Source organism: Pristis pectinata, chromosome 3 (assembly GCF_009764475.1).
Source record: "Pristis pectinata isolate sPriPec2 chromosome 3, sPriPec2.1.pri, whole genome shotgun sequence".
Lineage (NCBI taxonomy): Eukaryota > Metazoa > Chordata > Chondrichthyes > Rhinopristiformes > Pristidae > Pristis > Pristis pectinata.
The window spans coordinates 37,244,144-37,259,583 of record NC_067407.1 but is presented as its reverse complement, the minus strand read 5'-3'; the positions used below and the strand labels follow the sequence as shown (position 1 = coordinate 37,259,583).

At 39.0% G+C, this 15,440-nt stretch overlaps 1 protein-coding gene across 1 annotated transcript in view; it reads right to left on the bottom strand.

Moving 5' to 3' along the window:
* scp2a (sterol carrier protein 2a) overlaps window positions 1–15,440 on the bottom strand; it is a 71,146-nt gene that overhangs the window by 24,117 nt on the left and 31,589 nt on the right. Inside the window, exon 12 of the mRNA XM_052012066.1 lies at window positions 1,753–1,906. Within this exon, the coding sequence (XP_051868026.1) occupies window positions 1,753–1,906 (154 nt within the window). The remainder of the gene's footprint in view (window positions 1–1,752; window positions 1,907–15,440) is intronic.

Sequence of the window (15,440 nt, the reverse complement as noted above, 5' to 3'; positions counted from 1 at the left end):
AAAATGGAGCGTCTTAAGAAGCAACCGAAGTAGAAATTATTACAACTGAGTTCATGGCTCCCAGTAACTACTGAAGTTTTGATTGTGATTACTTAACTGAGTTATATCATATGTGGACAGTTTAGTGCACAGCGGGGACACTAAGATGGTGATGTAGAATACATGATACAATGTTTCCACAGTCATGAAGACTAAACTGCATTACAGGATGTGAGACCAGCTCTGCCAGTAGTGACCCTGGAGAATTGATCCGCTGGAATTATTGGTGCCTGTGTGATGTCACATTCAAATTTGCAGAGGGGTTCAGTGAGTGAAAACAGCAGGAAATTGTGAATTCATAACTGAATGAATTTATTACTCTATATTAAAGCAAAAACTTAACCGATTGTATAATTTCACATGTCACACAGTTTAATTGATTGTGTGAGTTTATTTCTTTCTTAAAGGGAAGTAGTATAACGTATACATTTTAAGTTTGCCAAAGTTACTGGATTGTCTAGAGTCTGCTGGGAACTCCTGAGAGTAAGGCAGGAGATAATTCTGTCCATCAGCAGGTGGGAGATGGTGCAATTCAAGCCATGGATTGAACCAGCTTGGAGGATGGCTTCAGGGATATGAACCAGAAAGTGGACAGATTCAGGTGGGTTGGACCTCCTCATCTGTGTGCATGTTAGTGCCATAGTACTTTTGAGTCTTATGGAGGTAATCTTCTCCCTTCAGCAGAAATTCAGAGAAGAGTATGTGGCATTGGTGAGTATTTGGGAGAGAGGGAGCCCCTACTGTTAGGGAGGTCTGGAATGATGGCATGAAGCCAATGCCTCATTCACCTGGAAGCCTGGGTTGAGAGCCTCTCTCTGTTCAACTCAAGCTCCCCAGCTGTTGGTTGGAGCTGAGACAGTAATGTCCTTCCAGCACATTCCCTTTCCTTACAACATGCCATGTGGCCCTTTGAGTTTATGCTGGCTCTGAGTAATGGCCAATTAAACCACCAAACAACACACCTTTGGGACATGGGAGCAAACTGGAGCATCCAGGGGAAACCCTCATGGTCACATGGAGAAAAAGTGCGAACTCCACAGACTACATATATCTGTAAAGTACCTTTAAGAATTGGTTGGTATTCAATGGTATGACCTGATACCTCTTGTACCCAGACACTGCAGTTCTACAACACTCTACTGTTGTCTATTTGCACATTGTTACTGCAACAGGGAAACAACATACAAACATGACAACACAGAACCATTTTTGGTTTGTTCCGATCTAGCGCAACTATTAATTTTCACACTTAAACATGTGTTCAAGAGTTATTGTTATGCAAAAGCAAGGGCCTTTCAACACAAGTTGTTGAAAGACAAAAGAGTATGTTGAACTGCAATCCTAAAATCATGTTAAAGATTGACAATCCTCTACCAGTTTAAGATGGCTGCAAACTCAACATTTTGTTCAGGGCCTTAGTACATTTGTATCCAGTAAATAGTAAGTAGGAAGAGTCAGAACAGCACTGATCTCATTAGTCACGAGGCAGGAAAAGGCACAGCAGGTGAAAGACCTTTGTTTGGTTCAAGTTCTTGAAGTTAAAATGCCTGCTGATGAAGAATCACATTGTTCCAGCATAAACTTAGACCTCTAGTTTGCAGTGTAGGCTTGAATCTGAATGGGGATCTCAGCCTATGCTGCATACACTGGCTGCAGTCACTGCTGCACCTTGATGCTGCCCAGCTCCCTGGCATACAAGTCGGAATAACTCACCGCACATGATCTGGGAAACCCATCCTGTATATTGTTACAACTACAGCACCACCAAGGCCGATGTTATGTTGCAAGGCGACCTTTGCCCCAGGAACTTGCCTCTTGTCGGCTTCGCCTCTCAGCTGCCAGCACAGTTCAGCACACTGGGCCAGACCTGACAAGTCAAGCACAGACACAGTCGATGTTTAAAAACCCTCAGGCTCAAAACCAGCAATGCTGGAACACAGCAGTACTTTCCAAGCTTCAATACAGGGGGTCTTGTAGTGAATTTAAATGCTGGAGAAAGCATTACTTCAGTAAGTGGCTTCAGCCTGCAACGTGCAATTATGCCATAACATATAAATGTATGTTAATAGAGGTTTTGCAATAGATTGTTTCCCAAAATTAGGTAATTGATAAAGTCTGTCTGACCAAAATGTATAGGCTTTTCTCTTGTTTTAATGCAACTTGGCCAAAAGCAGATCAGTGGGAGTCCAGTTGTGGGGGTCTGGTTCATGTAGAGACACATTTCCAGCAGATCATTTAAAAAAAATCTTGATTAAAGAATATAGATATTAACTTTTCCCTGCTTTTCAAGGACACTAATGTATATTTCAGGGGGATTTAAGTGAGAGAGAGATTAAAATCCTTCTGCCCCATGGACACACAAACTTGAAATTCCTTATCTAATTATGTGTACAACAGGACTTACGGTACTTCAAAATCTGTAACACTGGTACAAGCAAACAGTTTGGTCTTTACAAGCTCCCAGGAGGAAGCAAACAATGCAGTTCTATGATTTTGGAGTAATATACCATCCAAGAAATCCAGATTTTAAAGCAGTAAGCATGGAACAAGGACTTATATTAAAAGGAATACTTTGCGCAATGTGGAACATGAGATCAGTTCAAAGCAAGCATGCCCATTGTATGACCAGGAAGTGCAAAAGTATCAGTTTTTTGAAATGGCGCTTGTGGAGGTGCAATAATTAAACCATCTGTGAAAAGGGCTGGATTTAAAGAGCAGCAGAAATATTACTAAGATTGGCAGCTGTTTCTGATACAGCCACATTACTGATTCCTTACTTTCTTGTAACTTGCACACAGAACTAAAAATTCTCATCTTAGGCTTTAAGCAAAAAAAATTTTCACAGAACAGGAAATACAAGTTTTGTGACTGAATACTAGTTATACAGTTCATACAAAAATAATAACAAATCTGGCAATTTATCTTGGGAATGTTTACTTCAATAAAAATGCAAACCACATTTTTAACAAACTACAACACATGGGGCAGAAAATTGTTGACAAAGTAATTTATTTTGCAGATAAATAATATAAATAATCCTGTTTCCCTTTCATTGAAGAATAATCCCCTACACCTGCCAACGATATGCATATTTACAGAACCTACTGGAAACATAGAACTGTGTCTGATTCTTGCCATAAGGCTCACTTCTGCCACGCACAAAAAAAAATCAGAAAAAGTAGTCATAAAGTTGTACAGCATGGAAAAGGGCCCTTCGGCCCATGCTTGGACTATACTTGGTCATGTTGACCAAGATGTTTATTCAAACTAATCCCATTTCCCAGCACTTGGCCCATATCCCTCAACTCTTGTTATCCATATACCCATCCACATACTTCTTAAATATACGTATATAATGTACCTGCCTTAACCACTTCCTCTGGCAGTTGGTTCCATATATCTACCACCTGCTGTGTTAAAAAGTTGCCCCTCAGGTTCTTATTAAACCTTTCACTTCTAATCTTAAAATTATATCCTCTAGTTTAGATTTCCCAACCCCAGAAAAAAAGTCTGCTCACCATATCCATGCGCCTCATGATTTTATATACCTTTCTGAGATCACCCCTCAGTCTCCTAAGCTTCAAGGAGTAAAGGCCCATGCTGTCTAACCTTTCTCTGTAAATCAGTCCCTTGAATCCTGGCAACATGCTTGTAAATCTTCTTGCACTCTTTCCAGTTTAATCACATCCTCCCTATAACAGGGTCACCAAATCTGAAAACAATACTCCAAGTGTGGCCTCACCAACGTCTTGTACAATCACAACATAACCTTCCAACTTCTATATTCAGTGCCCTGACTAAGGCCAGCGTGCCAACAGCCTTCTTCATTGCAATATCTACCTGTGATTCCACTTTAAGGGAACTATGCACCCGTACTCCAAGGTCCCTCCATTCTGTAACAGCACCCAGGGCCCTTCTGGTTCAATGTAAAAATCCTACCTTGATCTGTCCTTCCAAAATGTAACACTTTCCATTTATCTGAATTAAATTCCATTTGCCATTCCTCAGCCCACCTGCCCAGCTGATCAAGATCCCACTGCGATTCTTGATACTCCTTTTCACTGTCTACAGCACCACCTATTTAGGTGTCATTTTCAAACTTACTAACTATTCCTTGTATATTCTCATCCAAATTGTTAATATAGATGACAAATAACAATGGGCCCAGCACTGATCTCTGGGGCATACCATTAGTCACAGACCTCCAGTCTGAGAAGCATCCTTCCACCATCACACTCTGTTTCCTACCATCCAGCCAATGTTGTGTCCAGTTTGCTAGTTCTCCTTGGATGCCATGCGATTTAGCCTTCCAGAGCAGCCTATCATGCAGAACCTTATCAAAAACCTTACTGATATCCATATATATGTCTACCGCCCTCCCCTCGTCAACCTTCCTCGTCACTTCATCAAAAAAAAACTCAATCAAATTTGTAAGACAAGATCTCCCACGTACAAAGCCATGCTGGCTACCCCTAATCAACCCCTGCCTTTCCAAATGTAAGTATATCTTATACCACGGATGTTAGGCCAACTGGTCTATAATTACCAGGTCTATCCTTATAGCCCTTAAAGGCACAAAGTGGTTGCAATTTTAGGAAGTTACTTAGAATTTATAAAAGTACTTGAAACAGTACAGCACAAAAACTGGCTCTGCATCCCAACAGATCCTGCTCCATATAAATTTCCTCCCATATTCTTCATCACACCATGTCCCTGCATCCTTCTACTCCTCTAAACCTCACGTTTTTATTGAAATGAAAATATGCATTGGCCAGTTATCTTTTCACTGCCATCTTTAGAAGGAAACATTCTTCACTTAACCAAACCACTGATTATCCTGGGAATTATCCAGATCAAGGAGGGTGAATTAAAAACACTTTGGATCAAGCTAAGAAATAGATAACAAAGGGCTGCACAGTGGCACAGCTAGTAGAGCCACTGCCTCACAGGCCAGTGAGCCAGGTTCAATCCTAACCTCAGGTGCTCCTTTGTGGAGTTTGCACGCTCTTCCTGTGACCGTGTGGGTTTCCTCCAGTTGTTCCGGTTTCCTCCCACATCCCAAAGTCGTGCAGGTGGGGAGCTTAATTGGCCACTGTAAATTGCCCCTGCATGCAGGTGAGCGGTAGAATCAGGGGGAGTTGATGAGAATGTGTGGAACATAAACTGGGATTAGGATAAATGGATGGTTGACAATCAGCATGGACGATGGGCTGATGGGCCTTTTTCTGTGCTGTATCTCTCTATGACCGGTGGTATGAGTTATTTATTAAGCAGTAAATAGTAGTTAGAATACTGGGCATGTTATAAATCAGGAGCATGTAAGAGGGTAATACAGCAATCATCAGGGACTTTAATCCACTTAAAGACTGGACAATCACATCAGCAGTAAAAAGATGCATGGGAAATTCATGGGATGTGTGCAAGATGGTTTTGTAGAACATTATGTTGAGGAACTAAGGAAGAAAGGGGAATTTTAGATATCATTTTGTGCATTGAGAAAGGGTTAATTGACAATATTATTATAAAGGGGTCTTCAGGGAAGAGTGTGACCAAGATGTGGTAGATTTTTTTTATACTAAATTTTAGAACATAGAACAGCACAGCACAGGAACAGGCCCTTCAGCCCACAATGTCTGTGCCAAACTAAACTAAATCTCTTGTGCCTATACATGAGCCATGTCCCTCCGTTCCCTGCATATTCATGCGTCATCAACCACCTCTTAAATACCACTATTATATCTGCTTCTACCACTACCTTGGCAGCTGTAAAGTGATGTAGTTCAGTCCAAAAATAGGCTCTAAAATATGAACAGAGAAAACCATGAGGGTATGAGAGGATAATTGACTATGGTTGATTGAGAAAATACACTTAAATGTATAATGGTATAAATGCAAACATGCACATATACACTCTTTTAAGACATAAAAATCCAACATACAAAGTGGCTCATCATGGCTGACAGGAGAAATTAAAAGTATTATTAAATCTCTCTATCAGGTCACCTCTCAGCCTCCTTTGCTCAAGAGAAAACAGACCTAGCCTTTACAATCACTTCCGATAACTCAATGCCTCTAATCAAAGCAACATCCTTGTAAATCTTTTCTGCACCCTCTCCAGTTTAATCCTATAATGTGGTGACCAGAACTGCACTGAATACTCATGATGTGGCCTAACCAACATTTTGTACAACTGTAACACATCCTGACTCTTGTACTTTGTAGAAAGTAGTGGGAAGAGCAGGGTCAGTGTGGATTTATGAGGGGAAAAATCATAGTTGACTAATCGCCTGGAGCTCTTGAATAATGTAACCAATAGAATAGATAAAGAACTAGCAGATGTGGTGTATTTAGATTTTCAGAAGGCACTCACTATGGTCCCATACAGGAGCTAAGTCAATTAGCTTAGAGCACAGAGAGTTGGGGATTAAATGTGGATATGGATTGACAATTAGCTATCAGAACAGACAGCAAACAGTGGGGAAAAAAAAGTTCTTTCCTAACTTGACAGTCTGTAGCTAGTTGGGTACTGCAGGGATCAGTGCCTGAACCAAAGATTTGTCTGTGGGCACCAGTTATCATATTTCCAAGTTTGTTATGATACAAAACGAGGAGGAATTGTGAGTAGGGAGGAGGATAAAGAGAAGCTTCAAGGTGATGCAGACAAACTGAATGAGTGAGCAAGAACATGGCAGATGGAATTTAATGGGGGTAAATGTGAAGCTATCCACTTTAGTGCACAACACAGAAAAGCAGAATATTTTTTTGAATGGTGGGAAATTGGGTAATGTTGATATTCAAAGGGACCTAGGTTAACTTGTCCCAAGTCACTGAAAGCCAACATGCAGGTCCAGCAAGCCATTAGGAAGCCCAATGATCTATTGTACTTTATTCCAAGATGATTTGAGTACATCAATAAAGATGTCTTATTGCAATTGTAGTGGGCCTAGCTGAGACCCCACCTGGAGTATCGTGCATTCTTTTGGTCTCCTTACTGAAAAATGAGCAGAGATTGAGTAGTCTAGCCCTGTATTCTCTAGAGGTGATCTCACTGAAACTTTCAACAGGCTGGATCCAGGGAGATGTTTCCCCAGACTCCAAGGCACATTTCTTAAATAAGAGACCAGAATTGTATGCAGTACTCTCACTAAAGCCCTGTGTAGATGTAGCATGAGCTCTCTACTCATGTACTCTATCCCCCTTATGATAAAGACCAGCAGTTCATTTGCCTTCCTCTTTACATGCTGTACCTGCATGGTTTCTTTGTGCTTCTTGCACAAGGAAACTGAACAGCAGCGTTCAATGGTCTCACTCTATTTCAATAATATTCTGTTGTTTTTTTTTACAAAACTGAAAAACTTCACTTTTTGTTTCCATGAAGCAATTCCTGCCAGGCAATGACCTTGAACAAAAAACACATGAACGACATAAATCAAGCAAGATCTGGTTACAATATGGCCAAGTAGAAACAGACAAATGACCTACAGCAACCCAAGACAGACTGCAGATGCTGCATCTCGAACAAAAGGCAAACTGCTGGAGGAACTCAGCAGGTCAAGCAGCATGTTTTGGGTCAAGATCCTGCATCAGGACCTCATGTGACAAACTCTTGAAGATTGGCTGATGCAATTTCTCCTCTCAATATCCTGCACTCCCAAGGAATTACTGTAGCTGAGGTAAATGACATCACAAGATCCTCCGGTTTTGAGCTTAATGCTGATGATAACAATGATCAATAAGCAGGGAAGATTCATTGCTTTTTTAAGAAAAAGTGTATTGTGCCATGTAGCAGAGTGCCTAGACTTAGCAGGTCTGAATAAGAACTTAAGTAGTTGGATTACAAGCGAACAGATTCAACACTTTATTGTGATAGTTGATCATAGCCAGATCAGGTATTAGCAAGGGTAAAATCGCCCCCTTAATTGCTATCCAGAGTCCTATGACATAAGTGAACTGTTAACTGTTAGGAGATGGTTGGGTTAGATTCAGCTACCTTTCTCTCTCTAATATTTGAATAATCCACCAATCCTCATCAAAGCTCATCAATGATTAATGGCCCCTGAATTAATTTCAGCATATCTGGGTTGGGAGAAAAAAATTGAAATAGTTCCTGTTTTATTTTATTAAACAAATACAGCCTGCTGCATTTGTTTCCTTTCAATGCTCTATCATCTAGCTCTTTACTGAAGGAACTGACTTTTCCTATAGTTCAGAAGATGTGAGGAATTTTTCACTGTCCTTCTCAGTGGATAGTATCAGATGTCCACCATCAGACTGGACTGGATAGCATCTGACAGTATACTCCTATGAAGACAACATCTGGCAAAGGGAAAAAAAACAGAAAACAAGCTGCTGTTTCCTATACAGATTAAAATGTGTACTTCTTTTTTAAACAAATATTCCCTTCCTTATGATTCATCTGCAAGTACGATCCAACAATTCCTTTCTGAATATATTTACATGCACAGCTGATGCACAGGAAAACTCACGCAGGGATGATATTAAAATTATCTTTCAGAAGACTACAGGGTGCAGTAGCTTTACATACTAATTTTATATTTTCTAAAGAACTGAGACTATTAGTATGCAATTAAAAAAAACTCTGCTAAAATCTTGTAGTAATTAAATTATCCATAGTAAAATTATTGGTCACTGCTAATATGGTGAACATATGACTGCTTAAAAAAAAGGAATAATTTCCTGTTATGAAGCCACAGAATGTGCTTTCCAGATGGAGTTCAATCTAAAATGCCAGGAGAAAAGTGCAGCAGGTAAAATATGAAAAGCAAACTAATCAGAAGCAGCCAGGTGGTTTCTAAAGATACACAAAATGAGTATGTAAAACTCAACTACATCGCTTTTTACTGAGCAGATTATATTCATGCATAAAATCCAAAGGACATTTGTCATGTTGCAAGTAATAAGCTCCACAGGTTGATGTTGAGTGTGCAACATCATACTGAATTTTCATAATCTACAATATTTTATATTTTGAATCCATGTTCTTCCCAAATCATAATCTTTTGATGCCTCTGTGACTCCTGCTTCTAGCCGTGAAAACTAATTATTCATGTTTACCATAATACTTCTTTCCAGAGGTCCTCTAAGTGGCACGGTTATTCCAATTCTTATTATCCTCTGCACAGCCAAAACTGTAGCCTTTATCCCTTCTTTCCTAACATCATAATATATATTTTTTTCACTATGTTATTTAAAAAAATTTCTCTCACTAAAAATACTTAGAAAAAAGCTACAAAGTGATTGCAATTTTGGATCCGATTCTTAAGAGTTATGCATGAAATTGCTGGTATTTCCCCACATAACGGTCAGGAAGTTTGGACCCTGACGTAAATGTGCATGAGCACAGAAGTATGGAACTTCTTGAGAGGTTTTCGGCACTGTCATTCTGACTCCACTCTGATGTAAGGAGTGCCAACTTCTTGAAGTTTCCCTTTGACGAGTCTGTGGCCTTGCCAATGAAGTAAGAGCCACCCTCATTCAGGAAGCCCTGACCTGGGAATTCACTCCAGCTAAGTGCAGACCTACCTAGCAGGCAGTTCCAAGGAACTTCCAGGCCATTTTGTTTTATTGCTGCTAGCTCTTTTTTAAAAAAAAAGTTCTTCAAATAGAATCAGTTCTTTCCTTTTCAGTTTATGTGCTTGAAAACTATCAAAAATTTACAATTAGGATATCTTTTCTAGAATTACCTGAATACCAGAACTTATGGCAATCTCTGTATCAATGACTTACATTTAAATTTTGAGATTGCCATGCATTGCAATGTAAAATCTAGCATAAAACAAAGGAAATATTAATGTAAATTATTGGGCCAAGGTCTACATTATAATTATAGCTTATCCTTTCTTCACTTCTGAAAACTTAATGTTTGATTCAAAGCACTTGTGAGAAAATACCCTCCTGGAGTTTTTCAATTTTTAATGCTGAAGGCTGTTGCAGTAAAAATTAGGTCTGTTGAGTGATTAAAAATTATTAATCATGAGATAATTGCAGATGAATTGCAATGCTAATATAGTCATAGGCAGGAATGATTTACAATTTTGAATTCAGTTTAGTTAAATTATTAAGACTTTTGAATAATTTTTAAAAATCAATATTACCCTTTTAATGGGTTAATTGAATTTTTAAAATAGTTTTTGAATGCTTTTGAATATTTCCCACTGAGGGATCCCCACAAGGCAGGATGCAGACAGCCTGTAGAACAGCAGTGAGTGCAATTGGCTCAACGCTGACCAGAAATTCTGAGCCAATTTTTTTTTTGTTTACATGTTCAATAAAGGAGTTACTCTGCCCTCATGTTAACTGTCCACGTTAATAGCAATTAATCAATAGCCGGATAAATATCCATTTGGAAAAAACACACAAAATTTCTGAAATAATATTGTGGCTCCCACATTGCTTAAAGTTGTAGGTGTAACATTGCAGTCTTTTCAGAATTGGCATAAATTCAGGATATAATTTGAGTAGTGGTCTTGCATTAAGGCAGACAGGTGCTTTTGGAATCGCTGTCTAAATTTAAGGAAGTCACACATTTTGTAAAAACTCCTTCCAATTTTTTTTCCTTCATGTCTTAAAAGGTGATGACTGACTTTGACACTTGTAGCCATACAGCACCATTCTCAATGCATGGATACAGAGTGCCAAAATGCAATACAATGATATATCAGAGCCTTAACCCTACTTTCATGTGACAATGGACTCTCCATCAGAAGCAGAAACACTGGCTTAGCTTTCCCCCATCCTACACTGAAGCTCAATGTAACATTCTGTTGCTACCCATTCTCACTCAAAAGAACCAAGCCGCCTCACAGTACCAGAATTGTTCCCTGCGAATGTGCAGAGGTAGAATTATTGGAAAACTAAGTGTTGGCGGCTTCTTCAATCTGAATAATCAGATTTTTTAAGCAAAGCAACAGCAAAACTGACTGACTAATCCTGAGGATTTACATTTCTGTTTATATTGGTAGACCTGTCAACTGGAAGCAAGTGCAAATCATTTTGCAATTGAATCCAATCATCAATAGTAACACAAGAGATTGCAGATGCTGGAATCTGGAGCAACAACTAAACTGCTGGAATTAGAGTCTAGCACTGGTAGCCCTCTGTGCTCCTGTTTATCTCTCTCCAGCAGCTGTCTCCCACCTTCACACTCTCCTCCCCACACCTCGCTCCATCTCCCTCTCATGTTTTTTCCTCTCTTTCTCTGCCTCCATCTATCATTCACCTGCCATTGTCTCCCAACTCCAGTCCCTCCCCTCCCCAACCTGGCACAACCTGCCTGTCATCTTACCCATCTCCTCAGTCCATCAGTCACCTCGGACTCCTGTCTCACCACCCCTTCTCCGCTTTATACTGGCCATCCCGCCTCTCCACTTTCAGTCCTGATGCAGGGTTTCGACCCGAAATGGCAACAATCCTTTGCTCCCACAGATGCTGCTCGACCCGCTGAGTTCCTCCAGCAGATTGTTTGTTGCTCCATTCATCAATAGATTGTGTCCTGAAATAATCTGGGTTTGACTGAAGTTCAGACAGGGAGGATAAAAGGACCATTTTACTTGAATGACATTGAGGAAAGAAGACTTGAGTCAGATGCATTTGGCAGGTTTCAAGTCAACTCTCATCGGACAATAAAATATAGAACACAAAATACATAAGTAATTTCCAATTTGCACTGAAAACAAGAATACTAAATCTTCCTGGAACTGTTTTTCTCCATGAATATTCAAGAAACCAAGGTTTGGGTTGAAAATAGCAAACAGATACCAGGTACTTTTAGACATAATAACAACAGCCAATCTAATGCAACAGAGTAAGTGTCATTAATTGTTTAATAGGTATATTTGAATCTTGTTTTGGGCACTATTTTTCCTTCTGTTTCCTATGTTATAAGGTAAAGATCCATATGTTTTAAATGTGCCAAAATTCCACCAAACTTGTGCTGTGTAGATGTCCAACTCCAAATTCATCAACAGCTGCAGGAGTAAATGAGGCTGTAAAGCAGTAATCACTTAGTCTTCAAACACAATTTTGGGAGCATTGCAGGAAGTGAGAATTTCCCTAGATTTAGGAAGCAGGATACTACAGATGAGTTAACTTAACATCTGTCATAGTGAAAATGTTAGAATATTATTAAAGGCGTTATAGCAAGGCACCTAGAAAAATTCAAGGTAATCAGGCAAAGTCAACAGGATTTCTTCGAAGAGTTTTAATTTATAGAGTTCTGGGAAGTAAACTGCTGTAAATATACAGGAACCAACGGATGTACCATATTTTGACTTCCAGAAGGCACTTGATAAGGTTCCACATCAAAAGTTATAAAAGAAAAATCAAAGCTCATGGTGTAGGAGAAACACCATGGCATGGATGGAAAATTGGCTGGCTAACAGGAAACAGTGAGTAGCCAGATGGCCTGACATAAAGAGTAGTGTGCCACATGGATTGGTGCAGGGAGTTCAACATTTTACAATTTATATAAATCACTTGGATGAAGGCACCGAAGGTACAATTGCCAAATTTGCTGATGACACAAGGTTAGGATGAATGTAAGTGGATATGTGGAGGTTACCGAGGGATAAAGATAGGTTAAGTGAATGAGTAAAGATATGATAATAAAATATAACGTGGGAAAATGTGAAATTGTCCATTTTGGCAGAAAAAAAATAAAAAATATTATCTAAATGGTGAGAGATTGGAGAGTTCTGAGATGCAGAGATTTTGGTCTCACAGTGTATGATTCACAAAAGTCCAGGTACAGCAAGTAATTTGGAAAACTAATAGAATGTCATCGTTTATTGCCGGGAAAATTGAATAGAGAAGTAGGGAGGTTATGCTTCATTTATATGAACAATGATGAGACTAGTTCTGGAGCATCAAGTACAGTTTGGTCTCATTATTTAAAGAGAGATATTGAAACACTGGAAGCAGTTCAGAGAAAGTTCACTAGAATAGTATTTGGAATCAGCGGATTAGCTTAAAAAGGAAAGATTAGACCGGTTAAGCGTCTATCTACTCGAGTTGAGAACAGGGGAGGGGACTTGACTGAACTTTAAAGATCTTGACAGGTTGGCTATGGAGAGGATGATTCCTCTTGTGAGAGAATCTAGAACTAGGATCACTGTTTAAAAATAAGGGGTCATCCATTGAAGACAGGTGAGTTTTTAGAACTCTTCTTCAAAGGATGATGGAAGTAGAGACACTGAATATCTCTGAAGCAGGGGTACTTAGATACCTGATAAGCAAGGAGGGGAAAGGTTACTGCGGGTAGAGGGGAATGCAGAGTTTAGGTTACAATTAAATCAGCCATGACTTTATTAAATAGTAGAGGATATTGGAGAAGCTGAGTGGCCTACTCCTGATCTCGATTCATTTATTATCTGCACAATATCTGTCATAACAGTAGCTCCTAAAGCAGCAGCTCTCAATGGAAACTTTACAGATTTAACAGATTAAATAGGGGCATAATTAATACATTTTAAATGACTCCAGAAACATGTTTCTAAATCATTATTTTATATTTTTGGATTATACTAATGTCAGGGTAATTTCACTGCTAATGCATCTTACATTGAGTTTGATCTTATGTAAACAGCACAGGAGAATAGAAGCATAGAGATAAGGATCTCACATGTAATTGATGCACTCGTTCCTAAATTTACTGCAACACATGTAAGAGCACGTACACACACAAAGTTGTATGCATCAATACCACCTGTTTTTATCGTCAAGAACAGCAACTGTTATTTCAATGAAAGGTGACAGCAGATATCTCTATAAACATTCAGCAGATTTTCCCAGCACCATGATATTGTGTTTGTGCAGACTATAAGCATATAGGTCAGGACAATTTCTAAAAAGGCAAAGATAATGTGAAAATTATTATGTTCACATACACTTCCAAAACAAAAACATAATTCAAGGTTGGGCTTTTCTGTATGATTTTTATTCTTCGAAATGACAGCATGTTCAGCTTCAAACTAGAGTGCTGTCCCTTGGTTCAGAATAGATCCAATATCCAAATAAGAAATATATCACAAATAAAATACTTTCCACTTCGGGCACTATATGTACTCTTTTTTTCATATATTTTAAGGCAGAAGCACGAATTTCACTGATGAAATGCAATTTAAGGCCCAAACAAAATGAAGAATTAATTCCTCTGACAGGCCTTGGTTTCTAAAAGTGTCCTGCAGGTTATAAAATGTGCAAAAACAACTATTTATTGGGGGAGAAAATGAGACACCTCCTGACTCAGTACTAGACACGTCAATGTTTGAGAACTAGTAAAGATGCAAAGAACGAGGTATTTCCATGGTAAAACAAAAGGTGAAGCAGCCCAGAAAAAGGTTTATGAGCTTCCCCTATTTTCTCCTCATCCTGACTTCCCTGAGAAAGGGTTGGTGGGTCTCCTTGAAACACTGAAGTCAGAGTCTCTCAAAGAAGTGCAATTTTGGGGTACTATTCCAACGAGAAGAAAAGGACAGCATACAACTCCAAGGAAATGGAATTTCAGTAATACTGATTGTGTTCCATTATGATCAGCATTACTTTAAAACTGCAAAATGCATTTGCAATCTACTTATCATAACTAGGATGCAACTCATGTTAATGTTGCATTGTGACAGTGAGAAATATGGGCTGGTGTGTAACTCGTTCAATCTTCAGCACCACTTAAGTGACAGCTTTTATGGAATTTATTACAGCTTCCTTTCTCTAGACCCAGCAAAACTACTTCCTCTAGTTGAAGAGAAAGAAAGTATATAAAGAAGAGAGATCAAGAGGGTTATAGAAGCTTGGAACTTCTTACTCAAAAGGACACATATGGTGACTAATGAAGTTTTAAAATCTGAGATTGATAAATTTTAAGCAATATTAAGGAATTCAGAGCTCATGGAGTTGAGCACCTACGATGTGACTGAATGGTAGTGCAAACTTGATAGGCCAAATGGTCTACTTCTTTCTGATATTCATGTCCCTTATTCTGAAGGGAGGCACCCATAATTACTTTCTTTTGGGTAATTATTTACAATCTCCATAGTCCACTGCATCAATTAATGGCATGGAATAAGCAGTGCCTTGTTTAGAGGGGATTTACAATCTACTCCATGTAACAAAAAAGTGTATGCACGGAATAGTAACATGAATAATGTTCAACCTTCAGGAAAAGAATGGTATACATTCTTATTCAAAGCTGTAACTATCGCCTTATAGGAACAGATATGGCTCAGAAATGGTTTGCCCAAGGCTCTTCTGGAATAAGCACTGATGCCAATTGAACTGGTCAACTCAAATAGATCTCATGGTCTTCGACAGACTGATGTTTTACCATCAATTTAGATGAGCAATGCTGTTTCTATATTGAAAAGCAAATGGCTGACTTGCACTCTGTA